The 22,038-nt window shown below is 38.4% G+C and overlaps 1 protein-coding gene across 3 annotated transcripts in view; it reads right to left on the bottom strand.

Annotated features, from left to right (window-relative positions):
* The window catches only part of LARP4B (La ribonucleoprotein 4B), a 57,280-nt gene that overhangs the window by 25,740 nt on the left and 9,502 nt on the right, over nt 1-22,038 (bottom strand). The window contains exons 1-2 of one of the 3 annotated variants that reach the window (XM_082319446.1): nt 2,698-2,740; nt 992-2,608 (exon numbers count right to left, since the gene is read on the bottom strand). In XM_082319446.1, the coding sequence (XP_082175572.1) occupies nt 992-2,560 (1,569 nt within the window). In that variant the 5' untranslated portion in view covers nt 2,561-2,608; nt 2,698-2,740. Of the gene's footprint in view, nt 1-465; nt 576-991; nt 2,609-2,697; nt 2,741-12,562; nt 12,698-22,038 lie in introns of those variants that run through there. The other 2 variants (XM_082319447.1, XM_082319448.1) reach the window with 2 other exon arrangements.

Genomic DNA, 22,038 nt, shown 5'->3' with positions numbered 1-22,038 from the left:
TGTGAATTTAAGGATGCTAGGAACATTACAGAGTTTAAGACAGGCACTTCAAAACCCTGCAAAGCTTTAGTTACTCTGAAACATGTGCACTCAGTCATTATTGTAGTGCATAGAAAACACATCCAGAAGGTAAAAAGATCTAAGGAATCTCAACTTAAAGACATGTACTGAATGACAGAGAAAAGACTTATAAAAAGTGGAAGTGGTCGACATAACTACTTGAATAGTAAAGATTCAAAGATGACAGCAAGTTCCATTAGTTTCCATTTTTAATACAAAAAGTTCCCCCAGGAGATGGCAAATGTAGCCTCTTGTAGAATCCACTGCCAACACTGCAACTGCTGGGCAAGGTCGGAGCAGCTGCTGTAACGCGGTCGGTGCGGAGAACAATACTTCGCCCTGGCTCTGCTCAGCAGGAAGGAAGAGGAGCAGCAGCTGCCGCAGGCGGCTTTCTTTCTTTCTTACCCCAGCTAGCCAAGATCCAGTCTAGCTCATCCCCACGCTTCTCCTGCAGCCACTCCTTTCTACAGCACTTCAGAAGATCATCTCCAGAAGCGAGCAAAAGGTTTCCTAATTGCTACCAAGCAAGAACTTTAAGATTTCAGGAAATCCACAAACATTTCTTCCTATATGAAGGTAAAGAGCACTATTGACAGTCTGTAGAAAGTTTCCCTTCCACATACTGAAATGTTCATCTCAAGTTCATCTAGAACTAAGAATCTGCAATCAAGATACTTTGCACAATGTTTAAACTTTCACACAAGGTAAACATAACCAAAAGAAAAAAAAACAAACGCATATCAATATTCAGCAACATTTTGAACTACTACATTCTCTATAGCACTCGGTTCTGAAAAAGAAAGAGAGAGTGGTCAGCTTCAGGACTAAATAACATGATATATTTAACTATCTAATGAAATCACAGTTTGTTTTGGCTTATCCAATTCCTAGCTTCAGCTTTAACATCAAATCACTTCTGCAAAATACTTACAAATTCGTCTTTATCTTGCCATCCCCAAGCACCAACATTTTCTGGTGCTAGCAGCTGATACGGGTATCTTTCCACTGCATATGAAGCACCTGTTAAATCTTCAGGTTCGTTCTGGAGGTTTTCACTAACTATGCATAGTCTGTCATTCTTCATGGTATTGTTAGACATTGTATTATTCCATAAAAAGCCCATCAGATATTCACCGTTACCAGCAGTAACAGTGTCAGAAAACAGCTGATTTGTCCAATCAGCACTGCCAGTCTGAAGACTGATGAAATGTGACCATATTTCAACTTGGGGATTTTGTCTGTCCAGTTCATAGGAGTGCTCTTGGTCACTTGATACATCTTCCATCAGGTCTAATACACACTGTTCACTGCCTCGCTGAAATCCTGCGGCACCAGGAGAGGCACTGTGTATTTCATAGGAAGGAGTAGCAGCGTATTTGTCTACCTGCTTTGGGTCAACAAAAACTCCAAGCTCTTTGTTTAAGAAAATCTTGTGATCTGACTGCATCTGTTCCCAACTTGTAGTTAAGTCATTCATTGGTGTATTTAATATGTAACTGGTGTTTTGCAGTTCAGTAGTTTCGGCTTCTAACTGCTTTAAATTCCCCATGGGGAAAGCTTCTAGACTCCCAGTTGACGTACTAAAACCAGGGAGGTTCTCCTCCTTTGAGTGGATGCTGACACACTGATTTACTTCACCATCCTGAAGACTATATTCGTTTACATCACACACACTTTTTTCATGAGTTTCTGATCCTACTTCAGTAAAAGACACAACAGAAACTTGGGTGCTCCCGACCTCTGCCTCTGGACTGGCACAGTGACATAATTCAGGCTCTTCCACTGGTTTATCACGCACATGAGAATATGAATTTTGACACACTGAAGGTAAACAATTATGGCCTTTATGTAGGAGATTACTGGCATCTTCCAGATTTTTAGTGTCATCTATCAATTTTACGCTCTTGTACATACAATTGTCCAAAGCTACAGGTACAGTGGAGCTAGAGTAAGTATTCTGACCGTGAGTCAAGCCTTTATTGCAATTTAAGATGTTTTTATCAGGATCAACAGTGTTAGCATCCAAATTCTGTTTTATATTTTCTGCCTTGTTATCAATTGTCTCATTTAGGTGAACTTCAAATTTTGTCTGTTTTACAGATTCTGCTACATCCCCAGCTATTTTGGCTGAGTCAGTCCCCACATTCCATTGATTTTCCACTGCCTGGAAGGAACATACAACCTGTCGCTCATCTTGTCTACAGTTCATGTCCATTTTATTCATATCCTCATGTTCCACAGACACAGAAGAAACACTGTTTTTGTTATGTGAATTTGAATATTTGCACACTTTACCTTTATTCCCCGGTGACTCCCGTGAAATCTCAGATTCTAGGCTGCTTTTCTTTAGGAACATTTCATCTGCACTTGCATTATGTAGTTCATGAGATGTCAAAGTGCCATCACTTACCCATAATCGAGTTCTGCTCAAGCTACCAGCTTCCTCAACCACGTCGCCTTTTAGCTCAGTGATACTCACACAGACATCTTCTTCCTCCATGCAACTATGGTTTGCAACTTCAGTTGATGTCTTGTTTTCAGTGTAACCCTTAATTTGAGTTTGAAAATCAGAACTTTCTTCCAAGTTTTCATGCATTTCAGTCATATTCAAAGCTTCACAGCTATGCAAAACTGTACCTGTGCATTTCTCTTTGTCTTTCAAGAGTTCTTCCGAAACACTGTGATGTTCACTAGAGCCAGGTGCAAACGTTTGGCTATCACCATACACTCTTTGAAATGTTCTCTTTTCCACACTTGAGTTTACTTCACTTTCTGGCTTTAGGAAGTAGCCTTCTTCAGCAAGTTTTTCTACATGTTGACTCACCAAAAAAGAATCATTGTCCATTTCATGTAACTCTAATAATAATTTAAAGTTACCCTTCATGTTCTCTGCCCCCTGTTCAGTATTGATTTCCCTTACAACACTGGAAGGATGCCTACTTAAACCAAACGGTACAACCTCAGAACCATGACTTCCCTCAATTTTTCCTGAATTACATACTCCAGTGTTTAACAATACACTGGAAACACAATCATTGTGTTTCATGTTTTCTGAATTAGGGCTGTATCGGTCCTCTTCAGCAGCATCCGCAAATTTTACAGAATCACAACCTCCATGAAGTGATTCACTCCAACTGTCAGCATTACCTATGGTATATACCTCCTCTTTTCGATTCTCAGGCATGACTTCATTGCACGCTTTTGCTCTTAAGCCATCTGTTACCGTATTGTCAGTATTTAACCTATGCACCTGACACGTGTTAGCCAGTAAGTTATCATAAGAAGACTGGATGTCTATGCTACCATATTCCTTTGTTTCCTTTTTCTGCATGTTTGACCTATCCTCTTTTTTATACTCAAACAGTTCTTTCTGTGAATTAATAGCTTCCACTTGTGCCGATTGCTGCATTGGAAATTCCTCCCCAGTGTCTAGAGGTCGTGCCATGCTGCACATTCCTTCATCAGTAACAGCTGAGTTATCTACGTCTGCTGCAGTCTCTTCACGCACAGTAGCTGGCACCTCTTCATCCCCTTTCAGATCTTCAGCATCTACAACACAAATACTGTAAAACTCCCTGTCTTTTGTATTTTGTCTGTTGTCTACATCAAGATAGGAAAATGTTGGAAACATCTCTCTATGTGAACTTGAAACTTTTTGGAGGCTGTCACTCTTGCTGTCTTCAATGTTTACTGTTGTTCCATTCTGCCTTGAATGGTCACATGTAACTGCATAATCCTCCAGAAAATTTCTATTTAAGGAAATTTCACCCCGTAAGCCTTTGTCTGCTATGTCTGGTACATGTGAAGTAGAAATACGATCAAACAAGCAATGCTCTTCTGCAGCTACATTTTCATTATTAATATTACTATTAATATTTTCTGTATTGTTCATGTGCTGACCATTACTACTAGATTTTTTAGGTGCTCTTTTTTTAATAACCCTATCTTTCTTTTCTTCACTTTTCTGCAGATTTCTGTATGTACCAGAGACGTTCAGGAGGTGACTAAAGGAATTAAAGAAGCTAAAGGGTCTGTCATACGTTCTCCTAGAGCTCTCACGGGGAGTATGCTCCACGCTTTTGTATGACGGATATTTTGCTTTTCTATCCCAGAACCCAGATTTAGAATTTGACGCTATGCAATCATCGCTATGAACACGTTCAATGCCAACTATTGCAGCTGCCCCATTAACTGTCCTTCCCACTGTATGCAGATCCTGGCTTTCCACAGTTCCTAAAATTGAAGATAAAGTTTTACTTATCCTTGACTCTGGTGCTTCCTCTTCCACAGATTTTTGTAACAAGCCGGTTTTCTCCTCATTCGTGCTGTTACTCAATTCTTTACTGAAGCAGCAGCCCATGTTTAATAAGTAGTGTCAGAGGAGTCTTCTCATTGCAAATCACGTTCCTCTATACACTAAACTAACTTTCTGCTGGTACTGAGGAGACAAGCCAACACCCAGCTGCCAAAAATAGCACACTTTAAAACCATGCAGGGGTTCATATGTCATTGCCACTCAAAGTCCAAATCCCAGTTGCTGAGCAATGTTTTAGGATTTCATCATATGCACAGTAATATTCAAGCCAAATAATTCTCCTAATGAGATTACAGTCTGTTTACAAGTATTACCAAGTCTTATGAACTTCCATTGTTTAATTTCCTGAAGAGTTTCCTTCATCCAAATCATTAGAATATTTAAATGACGTCTTTCACAATGTCCATGTGTGCCAAAAAACTGCTTGCCTTCATATTTAACATAACTCCTGCTTTCTATAAAAGGATAAATGCAGTCTGGCTTCACATGTTTAAATCTGATTTGGAGATTAAACTAGTGGAAGCTATTAGATCAAACACATTTTGGACCAATTTCTCCTTCTCCTCCCTTCCCCCAGAGCTGAACCTACACCAAGATTACTTCTTTAGGAAAAACAGGCTAAAGATAGATAAGACCTCATGTATTCCATTGAACAGTCATTGTACGTTATCAGAAGCTAATTTTGTTCCAAGCGGTTGTTTTTTTTTTTTTTTTCATTCGTTATCTGCATGAAAAAAAAGAATACATAATCCCTCAGTGACTTACAGCACTGGAAGGGGCCTCACGATCATCTAGCCATCTCATGGTACTATGGCAGGATTAATTATACTTAACCTCCAAAAAATTTGTGTGTATTCTTTTACAAAACTGGGACGGATTTAAAAGGTAGTTTCACTAAATGATACTTCTTCCAAAAGTCTGTCCCCAGCGTAGGTTTGCTTTTTTTGTATGTAAACAGACTTCTTTCTGACTTTATGACAGAAAGAACATCTTTCTACACATGCATTTACATATTGGAAGACTTCCACTACTGAAGTTCTGTTTCTTCAAAATAAAGACCCAGTAAAAAAGCTGTAAGTACCCGGCTATCTTTTCTGCTCTAAACAGTTGTTCTTATTCACCTTTACATAAACTTATATCACTCAGACCTCCCCTCAAATCCATTGCTATTATTTCAAATTTGGACCCCATCCTTCAGAGAGCTTGCAGACTGTACTACTACGGCACCACTCTACTCTGTGAAAAGATACTGAAAACACAGATGAAAGTAAGAGAAGACAGACCCGTGCACTCTATTTCAAGTGTTCTTTCAGCTGTACATTGAACTGAGTGCTATTTTTCAATTGGTTGTGCACCTTATGCCAAGTTTAATCAATGTACTTGAGCTAGAGTTTTAAGGCGACTTCATTGTATTCATATAGCAGTGTATAGGGGTATTAAGGCTAAATAAAGCAGTTGCCTTTCAACTAACTAGTAAGAGATCTATTTTAACTTCTACTGTAAACTATACTTGTAGGGTAAAGGCTGCTTACCACACAGGGATCCATGCTCTAATATTCTACTATCATTACTTTTTTTTTTTTTTTGCATGATTCTCATTCTGACTTATTTTACAGCTGCTTTCACGGCTAGTCTCATAGCCTACATAAGGCTTAAGACACGATTCAGTCTTATCTATGTTGTCTATATGCTGTCACCGCCAGACCACAAGATTTCTGCTTGGTTTCCAAAATTCCAAGGCAAAAAAAAACCCAAACCATCTTTACCAGAGAAGCCCACAGTCACTTTTTCCTTTCAATCTCCTGCGCTTACTTTACAGAAAATCTTAGAAACAACATAGAAATAAATTAAGCATCAGTTCCTCTTTTACTCATTCATATCTAGTTGGTAAACTAAGTTCACATCTGTTTAGAGTAATGAACCAAAAGAGAAGCAAGCCTATTTTGTTTCCTGTTGTCACCTGAAGATTGAGGAAAAAATGATGCTGCACTGAACCACAGTAACCAGAACCAGGCTGGATTAAAATCAGGTAGAAGAGAATATAAAAAAAACAAAACCTCTTGCTATCCCTAACTGTTCACAATCTTATGATATTAACTTGCAAGTACACGGTAGCACTGAGCAAGTGCAGAAGCACTCTAGAAATTAAAATATTTCACTTTAGTCTGCACTGCAGTCGCTATGAAGCACTCCTGCTGTAATAGTGGTAGAGTTCATATTTAGCAGCATAACACAGACTAGAGGTGAACCTCTTCCTTATACAGCACAAAGTGCTTCTATTCCCTGAAGCTTTTGCAAGGTATTAGAATATTTATTTTCAGTCATTTCTTATCCTACTTCTCTTTATAAATAGTCCGTGTAACACAAAAAACTACAAAGCTGTAATATAGCTGCCAATGTAGCTTTTTCTCCCCAGACAAATGTTCTGCTCATAGGACAAATAAATCACAAAAAAATAACGTGCTTTAGATTCTTAAACACAGGTTACCATATATTTAAATGCCATATAAATTTAAATGCCATAGGCAGACTCAGATTTGTATACATGAAAGAACCATATTGGCTAACTTTCAGGGGAAACCTCCTATTCACCGCTAATCCTCTGACCATAAAAAAGATTGCTGAATTGGCTAGGGAACACATCCCCTCCTCAGCAAGTCTGCTTTGAAACTGCAAAGTAAGAAAAGAGGAAGACTACCCTGCCCCCCCAGCTCATCCAATACGTGAAGCCTCAAAGTGCCTGCAGATACATTGTTCTTAAGGATAGGAAGTCTGATGCATCATTGCTGCCATCTGCTGCATTTTTTTTAATTCTCCCGTGGGACAAAGTTATTCAACATGCTTGGATCCAGACTTAAAACTATGCCAAGTCACTCCTCTCTTTAGCATTCCCTGGAACCAAGTACAGGGAAAGGGGGAGGGAGTTACTTAGAATAGTTTTTTTGAAGAAATGCCATGAGCAAACAATTCAACCGGTTTTAATGTCAGGATAAAGTCATAATACTACTTGCAAAGTTTACAACTATTCAGAAAACACCCTCATCAGGTAAACAAATAGCAAGATTTTTCCCCTCTGTGATTTAGCTGTTAGTAACAACGTGCTTTCTAGAGAGGAACTAAGTGCCTTCAAGAGACGGACCAGGGCAAAGTCCACTTTTCCAGTGCCTTAACAAGCACTTCTGCTATCAACTAATGGGGAGAAAAAGGGTGACGCAGTTCAGGCAAGTAGAAACTACTTCCAGTTTTCCCAAACCCTTCTTCCTTATGTGCAAAGGCACATTTTGTACTTGTTCCTTTGGTTTTATCTAAGGGTTCCAGGGATAATTTCTATTTTTAAGCACCTATAGTGAACATTGATTAAGTCACATTTCTCAAAACTGTTTACTGTGGGATCACCATTAAACAAACAAACAAACAAAACCACCCCAAACCAACAGCAATGTAAATGTAAGCAGAAAATGCCACACTGTTATGCTACATTACCTGAGGTTGGTTGTTTAACTTCAAAGACTCCATAAGTCTTAAAAGCCTTCTGGCTAAGCTAAACACCACCACCTGACATGAAAAACACTAACAGAATTTGTGCTCTGCCACTTCAGAGCCCAGCTCGGCTGGGGGGGGTAGGTTTTGTTTATTTTGGTTTTTTCCTTTATATATATATATACACTTTCGCTCTGGTGTATTTCTCAGCTACTCAAAGCCTAAGTTTTCCCTCTACATGAAACAAAACTGCTCTGAAGCAGCAGTTTCATAACTTGAAAAATTTTTTTTTTAATAAGTATTTTAGCCTTATGTCCTGCACACACCTACACAGAAGGCAAAAAGTCAACATGCTTATTAACAGGAATATACCTACCCATCTACTTTCATTTCTACATGTACCTATTCCTTGTCAAGGAATAAGGGTTTATCCCATATATAATCTTATAGACTTAAGTTTTAAAATACAGTCTGGCTTTAAAGTTACAATAGCACATGTTAAAACAGTCCTTACAACCTTCTGACATGTAACTTTATTTATCCTTTTTCTATAAAGAAGTCATGCAATCATAACTAGGCCTGAAGAAACTGTGATTGTCCTGCACTCCCAGGCCATACCTGATGTCATGCCCACTGCCAGTTAAGGGCAAAGAGACAAGCAGCATCACAACAGACATCACAGCATCAGTACCACAGGCTTTTGGAAACAGCTGGACAGATTGCTTAACTTTCCCTCCAATATATCAAGGTTAAAGGGACTGTTAAGAGTTTAAATACACATTTCACACATTAAAGCAATTAAACATTAGCATTAGAAGTCATCTACAGGTGCAGAACTATTCAGCACTTTTCTTATCGTCTAAATCTATAATAATGTGACAGAAAGAGCAAACACTGAGCAGTATTGATCCTTCATAATGCTGATACCGTCCATGTTCAGTTTAAGGTCTAATCCTCCCATCTCTCATTTAAAACTATTCATGATCTCTCAAATTATTAAATATCACCTACCTGTTATAGAAACTGCTACTTAATTCTTAATTGGCACATACTGTATGTAATACTGTGTATTGTGCCAAATGATCTGAGGATTATATGCTATGCTGAATTTTCAATAAACTGTTACACAGGGTCCTATATTAAACTAGTAAATCTCATTTCCTCAGTCCCTTTTTATTCTATGAGGCTTATTCTTGAATGAGTTTTTTGAACAACATAACCTAGCAGCTCTAAACCCGAGACATCCTTCCACACTACCTCCTACAAAAAACATTTTAGGAAGTACAATTAAGTCCCACCTGAAGTTGTCTGACTTGATAGCTATTTTTCTTACGCTTAGAACCAACAATGTGATTGAACTAGTCTTTACAATACCTATAAGCATTGACAAAAACCAGAACACCACGTCGGTTTGAATTCCCATTAACAGAAGCCCATGGCAGCATCTGATAATTATTCAACTAGAGAAAGAGCGATGCTCGTATCGCCATCAGACAGCAAGTTTAAATGGCCCCATGGTAATATCCTTCACTGGAACATACCAATGTTTGCAGAACCTGTTGCCACTTGATGAGAAGAATCCCTTCTAAAGTTAATTCCAAATTCCCAGATCAGGTCTTCGATTCAGCCAACCAAGGAAAGAAAATTCTTTTGTCCTTGGAAAGTGCTCTGAGAGGCCACACACTCAAATGTGGGCATGGCAGGGGAAGAGTTTAGGATCCATGAGCAAGAAAAAAGGACCGTGCCTTTAGCACTAAAGGTTAGTTAAGTCCTGCCTGGCAGAGACAGGCCATATAAATTACCTCCACCATGGGATTTGGGTCTTGGCCTCTTCCCTCAGAGAGTAACCTTGAATTTCTAGCAGTAAAGTATTACTGATCAAAAAGGAAACAGAGAAGTGAGTCAAAAGGGAACAAAATGTTTCTTAAACACTGAATTCCTGGGTCCAGTCTGACAACGGCTTTCTCAGAAAGAGTAATTGTCAATCAGGATACAAAAAAATCCAATGACAGATGTCACCTGAAGTGACAAAGCCTGCCTCTAGGTTAAAAAAAAGCCAGAAATATCAGCATATTTAACTCCCAAATTTATCAAAGCTAAGAATTTGCTAGTATCCTCTAAATTATCTACCTCCAACTCCTAAGTGTAAGCTACTATTAGCTTACACTTACACAAAAAATGATGAGGATCCTCAAGTTGCTAATTTTCTTCAATTGAATGGCAAGCCAAACTACTGAAATTCTGCTGTTAAATATTACTATAATCAGACAAATTCAAGAGGAGCTGTTCACGGAACTATACTAGGCTTGCAATCAATCTACATCAGGCATTAAATAGCATTCAGTTTTATAGCTACTCTAGTTTTATCACTACTGACTACCTGTTCAACATTACTAACAGTAGAACACGTGTTAAGTTTCATTCCTGCCAAAAAACCCCAGACTGACTGAAGTCATTATTAGGAAAATTTATTTATTGTTAATATTTAAAGATATAACAAAAAATACTTTATATAATCACTTCACAATTAAGACTAGCATTCAGGGAGTTATCCTTCCAGGATCTACAGAGTATCAGTATTGATACAGCATATCAAAATTTTCAGTAGAAATTCTACAACTTTCCTCCTGAATTGCCACAAAAGCACTCTGACTAGGTATCACCAGATCCTCGCAGTACAGCACAGCCAAAATAGCTAGGGAATGTAATTCAGCAAATTTCCTTTACGTCTATGAAAAAAGACTTCTCGAAATCTCACTAGATACCGTGGCAGTATGGCCCCACATCAAATACACACTGAAGCAGGGATCACCACAGACATGAATCTATACCTTTATGCAGTCTGTCCCTCTGATCTCAAAATAATTAAAACACACAAGCAACAGCAGGTGGTTTTCAGTTAACCTGAAGCATGTACTTGCTAAATGCAATCAAGTCAGGACTTCAGAAGTTTTTCTTCTTCCTGTCACTTTTTTGGAAGGATCAAAATGTCTTAATGATTTTAGTTTGCTAACTTCTTCCTGTACTCCATGAAGTTTTTCCTCAAACTATAGTCTTGTTCCCAAAACTGGCAAATGAAGCCCTGAAGCCCTGGCAAAACATACTCATGCAAGCATGCCATTACGGAAGGGACCATCCTGAAAACAACATCTTTAACAGCATATATTGGCAATGGTTCTCATACAATAAAATGACCTTCTGATGCTGTGCATATAAAAGTATGATACTGGTATAACTTAAAAAAGGTTAATCAGCTACAGGTCTCAGCTTTTTGGAATAAAATATTCAGCAAAGGAAAAGCTTTAATCTCAAAATAATTAGTTATTGGAAATGCACCATTACAGCACTATGGATACATTCCAAGATATCCAAACTGACATTAGTCTCCTCTACTAAGGAAAAGAGCAGACAGATTTTCTGAATTCAAAACAAATTATTATTCTCTTTCTCCAAGTAAGTATGAAAGAACAGAAATTAAGATTTAGATCCAAGTTTACATGAAGCTTTATAAAAATTTTAGTATGCCAAATTAAAAGAACTAGCATCAATGTGACAACTAATCAAACAACCTTTAATACTAATGCACCTGTTGAAAGTGCACTGACAGTTCCAAGTTTTTGAAGCAAATCTGCAAGAGTCTCTTACTCAAGCCTGCACACTGGTTTCTTGGAATTAACACCTTGAGTATAGGGGAAAAATAAAAAAAATCACAAAAGCTCAACTTTCAAAAGTATGGCATGTAAGTGGGTTCAACCTTTTCCTCTACTGTCAAATAGACAAAATTCACATCTGAGAAAGGTAAAACAGAGCAGAAGAGAACCCAGAAAACCAATTTAAAAAAAAAAGAGGGGGAGGGGGAACAACAAACAAAAACCCCACCAGTTTGCTTAGCAAAGCAAAGTACAAGTTTACAGTGTTTTTCAAAATGCTCCTTAGTGCTTGTTGCAAGGTAAGTTGAAGCAGCAAGCATTTGCTGCTTAGCGTAGCACAGGCTAAGTGCCTAGCAGAACACACACTGAAACCAAACCCTTCAAGATGTCCCAAGACAAAACATTCCTCCCAATATATAGTTAACATTCAAAGATGAAAATACAATGAGTAGAGCTTACACACAAGTATTCAGTCTTCTTTAAGACGTAGGTAACATTTACTGCAACTCATATATACACACAGTACTATCTGCTGTATGATCTGCCAAAAGCATCCCATAAAGCAACTTACTGGATGCCACACAGTAGTACAGAAGCAGCAACACGTGCCATTTGGCAGAACTGACTGAGCAAAATTCCTGTTACAGAATAAAATTTCCTATTTGTATGGGTTTGTACATTTTTCAATTACAGATACTTGCCAAGTGCATTTCCTGCATTTTCCTCACATGTTAATGTGTGAGCTAGAACCTAACTCAAGATTGGTAGTACAATTCCTGCATAACCTAAAAAGCCCTGTACCTTAAATGAGTGCAAACTGTTGTAATCTGGAGTTTATTTAAATCCCCTGTAGGGATGAAGAAAAGTCACGTTGAAGCTCCCACTTGGTACGGAGAATTAGCCACCTTCAACAGCTGTGTTCCAGCATTTTATGTTGCAATGTTATCACCAAACTGTCTTCTAAAATGTTCCAATATACAATTTTGATTAAGACATAGAAAAAAAACCTGTTTCATGCAACACTTATACCAGGGGAATATGTAATTATAATACTTACTAGATGAGAACCGTCTTTAACTTCTTGTACTTGCTGCACCTGCGGTTCAGCCACAACTTTAGTGTCCTGATCAGAAGTCATGAGCTGTCTGCTTTTTGGCTGCTCAGAGAGAACTTTACTGGTCACCTTTGTAAGCTGCGGAAATAGGAAGACAAAAGATTCTGTAAGTGGTTGTTGGAATTCCTGAGAACTCACAGCCATTCCAGACGTGCCATGCCGATTCAGACCAAAAGTCCGAAGAACTTCCACACAACACGGTCAGGATTACGCATTCAGAGAAAACGTTATGGCAGAAGGCGAGGAGAAAGCGATCTTGCAGATACGCTCAGCTCCCAGTCGCTGGCTGCCTCAGGAGTGCAGATGAACACTTGCTATAGCACCGGGCAGGGAAATTCCACTGGGAAAATTTCACTTGATTCTCACCTTAATTATTCAGATTGGTTTTCAAATCAGGACTTCTTCATACCACCTGGCAGACTTACTTAACTTAGTAAGAAGCATTTAGTCACAAACCAACCTTTGTCTTCTACAACTACTCTGATAGTCATTTAATCTCTGCAAGTTTTAAGCAGCATGTTAGAACAGTTCCGCTAGATTAGTAACGCTCAACAAGTTGCTCTGCTCCATCATCCTAAAATGTTATTTTATTTGATTAGACAAGTAGAAAACTGAGTAGAGTTGAAAGTCTGACGACTTCACTTTGAAATTTGATGCTATTATTTAACACTGTTATTTAAAAAAATAGTCTTTAAAAAACAGGAAAGCTCATTTAAAGCATGAAGTCTCAGAAAGTAAATACTGGGGTGTAAAATCAGGGTAATTTTTTAATTTTTCTTTTCTAAAAGGAGTATGAGCAAGTTGTAATATGCTTTTTGAGTCACTTATTCACACGGAAATTCCAGTACTGCATCTGTAACAACGTGTGAGAGAAATTTATTGCCTTCAAGTTGGTGACACCAAATTTCAGGGTGAGATTCTCTATGATCTCTTTAAAAAAAAAAAAAAAAGTCATGATTCGCAGCGCATGGAAGGTAACAGTATGATTCCATTCTTTAGCAGCATAAGCTCCTTTTAGGGTACCTTGACTTCAAAAGACTGGAGTTAAAAAGTGTTTCTTTCAGTCTATGGCATTATGGCCTTCCACGGAATCGCCTCTACACTATATTTTGAAATGGACAAAAGCAAAAGCCTTTCATACAACTGATTGAATACATTCCAAAGTTTTCAACTAAAATTATGACATTCACCTATGAACTGATTCAAGTGTCTGTATTAGGGTATTATGCAGAAGATCAGATATTTTGCACACACAGTTGAAGAAACAAATATACTGACATCCCCAACAGGATGAAACATTCAGCTTAGTTGCTTATCACTTCATGCTATTGATGTAAAGTCAGCATGAAAAACGTGCTTTTGAAAGAAACACATGCACTGTGTCACTTTTATATTCTCGGAAGTTTTATTTCCTAACACCCTGCCTCTCATCTTGGAATAGAAACTATTTAAGTAAAGGAGAAATGACACAGAAAAAAAAAAATCACACAAAAAAAGAAATAAAGTTATACTGCCCCTCACATACAGTGTTACACACACATGAACATACAGAGTCTACATGGCAGAAAGTCTGGAATTCATTCAAGATATTATGTTTTATGAAATAATCAGAAATCATGCTCGGGATGAAAGCAATTTCTCAAAAGCAAGCATTAAATAGCTAAACTCTGTGTTGCTCAAACCCACGCATGGGAAGCTCTATGCACATTAACACTGCGGAAGGTGTCTAAGCTTCTTTGAGAATATTCTGTTAATATTCTTTAAAGAAATTGGTTTTAGCCTTTTAAAATTTTGGATTAATATTTTTCTAAGAGCACAACACTTATTACACACTTCTTGTTCGTTGTATATAATCTCCATTGCTGTTCATGCTAACCTTGAGCATGCACATTAGTCCAGATTCACAAGCTCAAGTCTACTTTAAAGAAAGACAAATGTGTTTCAGTCAGCAATGATGTTATCTACTCAGCATTTTGATCCCCAAATCATTGCCAAGGTACTTCTTTGCATCCCTCTGTGTCACCTGCTTATCTCACACATTCCCATTCCCATTCCGTTCTAGGATCAGCCCGTCCCCAGTCATGCTGCAATCTCTTCCATCCTCTGGAATGTAGTCTTAGCACCAGTACTTTGTAAATCTATGGATTGTGGAAGGAAAACAGCTAAGATCATGTGAGTCTAACAAACAAGAGTAAAGTTCCACTACACATACGTCCTTTAAAGCATTTGCTGACTGGCCATCAAGCACAAAATATTCAGCTAAATCATTAATTTCGGCTGAGGGTAGACAAGTTGTCAGCCAACTTGATAGATAACACATGACTGTAATGTGCACGTTGCAACTTCAAATTTCTTAGGCAAGCCACCAGCAATCAGAGCAGCACATCATTCTGCTCCTTTTCAGAAGTCCTTTTGATGAGATTACACAAGACGTTTATCTCAGGCTAGGTCCAGATTGAAGCTCTAGGTAACTTTCTTTGGATTACTCAGACTAATAATCATATTCTCATTAGTTACATAGATCTGTTGTGATACACACCACACTAAATCCACTCACCTTGTGAACAAATTATTTTTAATAGCTACAATGCCAAACCCATATATTTAAGTCGCATTTTGATCATTAAGGATCAAAATGGCTCCCAAAACAAATGCGATACTATTATAATCTGTTTAAAGAGGATATTCAACCTGCCTTCTAAGTCCTGTGCTTTCAACAACAATCAGCTATACCTTTCTGCAAATGGGTAAGCCATACGGAAAGACCCCAAATGAAGGAGTTTCCTCTGCAATTTTCTTCGTTTAGTATGTCACGCTGCTACAAGTCCCCAGGACATCAAGCGCTCTGCTGCAAAATCCCATCTGTTATGATACAGTTCAAAACAACTTCATGTGCAGGGCTGTTCTGGAAAGTTAGTGCCATCAACTTTTCCACCCTGGAGTTGCCACTTACCAGTCTCTTAAAGCATAAAACTTATATGACTGCAGGCTTCCATGACTATCATGTCAAAGTGTACAGTGTTTGTGCAAAAGGCAGCACTACTTCAGGGAGAAAAACAATAAAAATCACAAAATGTTAAAGGCTCTTCACAGGACGTGTTTTAGCATGTTTTTCATTAGTATTGATACATATTTTCATACACAAGCTTATTTACAAGAACCACAATCAATATCTGGTAGTACTAGGAACTACAGATCAGGATTGATATTTTGGAAGACAGTCTATCCTCTTCTCATGCTAGTTTAATAGTCAAATTAGCAAGCAAGTTACATGTGGCATTTTAATGCAGCAATAAAAATCATCATCCCACTGAAGAGTTAATGCCCATCACTTTAAAAGATACACTGAATTGCTGATTGGTAAACCATACCTTTGCATAAATAGAGGCTGCTGCAATAAGTAGGAGACATTCAAGAGAAAAATGCAAGTCGGTAGACCCATTTGGGATAGAGATAGCAATACCTATGGTAGAACATTGACCTATCAAATGTGGACTGCAATTTTTTTTCATTCAAGTTATTAAAAAAACCAAACCCACAAGAAAAACCTTCAGAGGCATGCAATCTCTTAAATAAGCTTTTAAATAATATTTCTAGTCTACAGCAAACAGATTCATAAGAAAACCCATGTCTTCCACAAATTATGTCTAGTCATATAGTCTACAGAATGGCCTACATTTATGAATTGATTTAGAAGTACACAATTATAATTTTTTAATACTATTTATAATTTCAATTCTGCAAATGCATATAGTAAATCTTTATTTTTCCTTCTGGCTTGCCATTCAGTCACCACAGACTAATTAGTCAAGTTCAACTACTTCAGATACATTATGTCAAGAGCAACGTTACTATCGAGACATGCAAATACTTATTTCCAGAACTACCTAATCCAAGAGAAACTGCATGGATTTTACTGCAGCTTATCAGAAGCAGTTCGAACTGTAATACACTGCTCAGTCTGCTAAATTAGTAATTGCAACAGGAAGGGGAAGAGCGCCTTATTACAGAAAGAGGACAATGTGGGCAGTAACTCTTTACTCATACAGATCTGCCCCTGTGGGCACCTGGTCAGCAGTGGTTAACCTGAAGAGTTACAAGAGTATTCTCAGGAGGGACTGAGACCACCTGGCAAGTGACACAGTCTACTCTTTTCCCTCTGCAACTTCCACAACCACCTTCACAAATAAGAACTTGTGGGTTTGGTTTTGTTTTTTTTTTGGTTGGTTGAGGCTTTTTGTTGTTGTTGTTGTGTTTTGGTTTTTTGTTTGGTTGGGGTTTTTTTTGAAGTTGACAACATGGTTCTTTACTGACAAATATTTTCAAATGCACCTTGTTATAAGAATTCCATCATTTCAGAAGATACTAGATACAAACCAGCAATGGTCCACAGGATGACTATACAGATAAGTGCACGCAACCACATGATCACTCTTGTCTGGGTGCCAAGCCAAGCAGAGCTGGGACCGCGCTCATCCAAAAGCCACACGTGTGCGTTACTGTGGTGCCAACATCAGGCTAACCTTTACGCTGCATTTTAGTTCAGGTTTAGGTATCTTATAATACTGGCAGAGTTAATGTTCAACTGTCTGAGGATATTTATATACACACTGCATCCACATACACCACAACCTCACAAACAGCTGGTAAGAGACATCTACTCAATTGTTATATAGCCAACGAAAACCACTACTGCCCCCGACAGCCCCCCAAAACCTCCCTCGAGTGTAGCCCCCCAATCCTCCCACCTCTGCTTTCATTAGAAAGCAAGTAGTAGTCTCTAATTTTTCTAATTAATATTCAAAGTGTGCTTTTATGCAGTCTGTTTTGCTGTCTAGAGTTACAAGAGTATGAGTACCAGCATGCGGTTCTCTCAATCAAACCAGTCAGATAGATCTGTTATTTAAAAACATGCAAAACCCCAAACAATGCTTTAGGGCTGAGATCTTGCCTGCCAACTTTCAGCCCAGAGTAATCAGCCCTTAAAAAGAGATTTACAAATGCAAGTGCTGACAACTAACTTTCACGCTGCAAACAGCAACGCCATAAAACAAAAAAGCTCACTAGAATAAAAGATCTTTTCATTGCTCTTCCAGCAAGCACAAACAAAAATAGATTTGAGTTTGGCTTTGTGCAGAACTCTTCCTAGCAAACATTTCAGAAACTTTAAACACAGATTAAGATAAACTTTTCACAAGGCTAATACAGAAATACACTTCCAGTAACATGAGAAAGCCTACAATGTTTTCAAAACAGAAGTGCACTGCTTGACTTAAGCCTCATAACAAACTTCCAGTAGCAGGCCAGAAACCCTCTTGTACTGTCAGAGGTAACATATTTTCTCACCATCTTTCACACCCTTATGTATCCACGAGGATCACGACACAGCAGCAGAAGTAATCAGAACTACCACTGACTTCAGCTTTGGAAAGAGTTTTAACACCTGCTGAATACATCACCTAGCTGATATGAGAAACAACAGAAGCCTCTTCCAGAAGTACGCTATTAATTTAATACATTAACTCCTGTTTAAACAAAGTTTACCTTTCTTTTTTTTTTATTACTTTCACAATACCCAAGGCACATGTAATATGTCGAGTCATTCATGTTCTCAGTCCAGGTAAAGCTGCTAACTCAGATACAAGATAGTTAAGCTTATCATCAAGAAAAACTGACAAATCCTAATCCTGAAAGGCTGCAAGTTTCCCTCTGTCTTAGCATTATGAGCAGTGATACAAACTGGAGCTTGCAATTTTAATCAGATGGCTGTTTTAAAAGACTTTCAAAGAAAGATTTCAGCTGTTAATGTACGAGTTGCACCATCATCCCACTGCACGGGGCACGTTACCATTCTGTAGGTGAATAACCCTACAAAGCTGTATTGTTCTGATACAGAAAGCCTGTGACAAAACTCAGGGGCTTCCACCTTTCCTTTCAAAGCAGGAAATCATTCTTTTTACAGAGCAGACGTGACAAGCACTCTATCATTCAAAGGATGGCATTATTTAAAAGAAAATATACTGTGAAGTGGTTACATTACCATAGTGGACAAAATAGCTGCGAAAAAAAAAAATCTAACAACCCCAAAAAGCACATTTGTCAGTGGCAATCTCTGCAATCATCATTGTGCCTGTGTCAGTTGTAAACTCTGTATTACACAACAGCAATTTAAAAGCTGACATGACAAATATTTAGTCACAGCATTTGTCTACAGAAGTTAAATACTGAATACACCACTATTTTAATAATCATCACAAGGCTGTGAATTTGTTTAACTCCTACTTAGCTAAGTAGTTGGGGGGAAAAGTTGAAATTTTCACCTCTGGAGCTTAGTGTCACCCAGACATTTATCAAAGTCTACTAGATGAAGGCTTCAAAATGTACATGTGTCCAGTGTACATGCCAGCATGGTGGCTGGAAAGTTAGATTAAAAAAAAACAAACAAACAAGAAAAGTACCACCTGATTTGTTTCAGTTTTCCTTCCTGCCAAGAAAATTGCTTATGCCTGGGCACCCCCAGGCAGCACCCAGAACGACACAACTTTTTGGTTCTTAAAGAGGAACACGGACATAAGCACGGGGAGTGAACCTGCAATTGGACACTTGACAAGTGCAAGGCATTTTAAAATCCACATGGCAACTGGGTGTTAGCAAGAAATGCACTGTGTCAGAAGACCACCTAAACCTTAATACTGTACTTTTTTAACATTCTGCAATAGAAAACACCAGTTCAAATTGTTTAGAGCTGCTGCTGCATCTACTTCAGAAGTTTTTTTAAAAACAAGTCTGTTCTTTATAAGGTTGATAGCCTCCAAAACTGTCCTGCAATTCTATTAATTATCTCTTCAAACATAGTCTCTCCTCGAAGAATGGCTGAGATTTCAAGAGAAACAGCAAGCCTTGCTATTTAAAGGGAACGCTGCATTTCCTTATTTAAAGATCTATGAAACACTTCTGCACTAGGCTTCACAAGCAATTTGCAACTCCATCATTTACTGAGCTTTCTAACTCGCACACAAACCCACACGATGGAACCACACACCAGAACTGATTACTCCGCAAGTCTAGAAATCCAGATCGTTACAGTAATTAGTTGTCCAAGAGATACCAAGCAATAAGTTACTAAACAAAGGTGATAAATACCAAAGAAACCTGATAGTGGTAAATGATAAGTACTCTACACAGACTGTATACAGAAAAACTCTTTCAGTGAAGAGCAAGAAAAATGGGAAGGGCGTAAAGTTACAACCTTATTCACTCACCTAATCTCAAACAACAGGGAGAAACATCTTGACAGTACACAGAAGATAACAGGATGACCCCTACCAACAAATAATCCTGATTATCTTTTTTATGTCTAGCCTTTTATGCATTGTGTTTTAAATATATATGATTAAAATAAAAGGAAATCTTTTCACTGTATTGAAAGGTCTCACATGATTTCCACAGTCCTCTTGCACACCAAGAAGGTAAGTTTTACACACAGGTACTATCTGATGCACACTCAAATATCACTCAAGAAATGGACTAATAAGCTTGTGGATTACATCCTCCTCAGTAATGTAATGCACCAGGTGTTTAATAGTATATAATCTAAAAAAACTTACCATTTAAGAATGCTAGGAGTGCCTACCAAGACAGGAATAACTCACTGGGAAGAAATTTTTGTGCCTGATAAGGGTATCATGTGCCTTGAAGAGTTTTCAGTTTGCTTATGGCTTGAACCCAGTTTTCAAATCTGAAGCAGCACTCTCCTGACTGCAGGCTGAAGCACATAACACTAAGAAACCCAACTCATTAATTAACTGGGCTTGCTTCATGTAGCACATCCATCACAAAGCCACAAGCTTGTTTTCCTTGCTGTAAGTGGACTAACAGCACACACCCTGCAGGTTATCCATAAAGACGCATATTTAATTTCTATTTAACTATCATGTCAGATAAGATATTCTTCTATCAGACGATGATTTCAAAAAGTACCAAACTGGTAATTAAAATAAACCCTTCACTCTTCCATTTGTGCATTATCCTGAGCAACCCCTCAAATGGCAGAGTTAAAGTTGTTAGCAGCTCAGCCAAACCATGATAATTCTGAAATCAACGGTGGGATGCTACCTTAATATAAAGCATCTATGATCATAATTCTCCATAACCCCATCCTCTCTTGAAAAGTTGTTTTATCTAATTGAACACAGAATCACAAATTCTACATTCATCGCCAGGGCCTACAAAAAGCAAAAAACATCTCACACTGGAGGAAAAAGGTCTTTTATCTTTCTCAGGAAAGAGATCAGGAATTTGCCACTCAAGCACGTTAGACAAGTACCTCAAAGTATGATGTTTTTCCACTAAAATACTCTACCACTTGCCCTCAATTACGTTCATGAGCATTTGACCTCCTCCCTACCTCCCAACCCTGGTGGGGTTTTTATTTTTCCAGGACAGAAAACATCACCAGCAAGAAAAGAATTGGAACAAATTTGAACGATCCCCCTTTTCTACAAACAGTTAAATAGAGAACTACACAGTAGATGCTTGCACACACACTTCAGTTCTGGGACCACCAGAAGAGTAGTAGAGGAGAGAGGACCCAAGCTGAACAACTGATGCCATTAATCCTTCCTTTCTTCCTGTTCTCTAGGAAACCAGCAGCAGCAGACACTGCAAACCAAGTACTGCAGTTCTGAGTGAAACGTAACAGGTCAAGTCCACGTCACTGCTGCTGCTGCTATTACCCCTGCCCACAAAACATCACAGGTAGCTCCTACTACAACAGAAAGGAAAAAAAAAAAAGAAAGAAAAGACGACAGTAACATACCTGCAGGGCTTTCACAAGAGACATCCCAGCAGAATGCCTGTACTGAATTAAAGAGTGAAAGAACAGGTCAATGCAAACCACCGCTCTTTTGCGTTGAAAAAAAAACAGAAAACCAATTAAGCCTGAACACAGGGCAACAATGCTTCAAAGTACCTACAGAAGGACAAGCTTGGAGTTCCAGACCCCACACTGCACAGTATTTCACATCTGCCTCCGCTTCCAAGCTGTGTAACAGAGAATACATCTGTTAAATGAGCCTAACCATAGAGGGAGACTGATTTTTCATATAATCTTCTAAAAACAGTCAGCCTCAATAATGGCCAAGTATAAAAAAACCCCCAAGTTTATGCCTAACATGGGTTAACAGAACCTGTAGAATGTGATGGAAGCTCCCTCCTTCCACAAGATTTTTTAAAATTAATATATTTTAAAAAATGATGAGCTTTTCATCAGAGCACAGGCATCATACATTATACTAACCCACTGCTCACATTAATTTCTTGCAACGCTGCCATCCACCTGCAATTACCTGTTACGCTTGACTAAGCTACGAGGCGACAGTCTGTGCTTGCACAGTGTCCAGTGCAGTGGGATTCAGATC

Source organism: Platalea leucorodia, assembly GCF_965183815.1.
Source record: "Platalea leucorodia genome assembly, chromosome: 1".
Classification (NCBI taxonomy): Eukaryota; Metazoa; Chordata; class Aves; order Pelecaniformes; family Threskiornithidae; genus Platalea; species Platalea leucorodia.
Note: the sequence above shows the minus strand (reverse complement) of the source record. Positions and strands in the feature narration are given on the sequence as shown.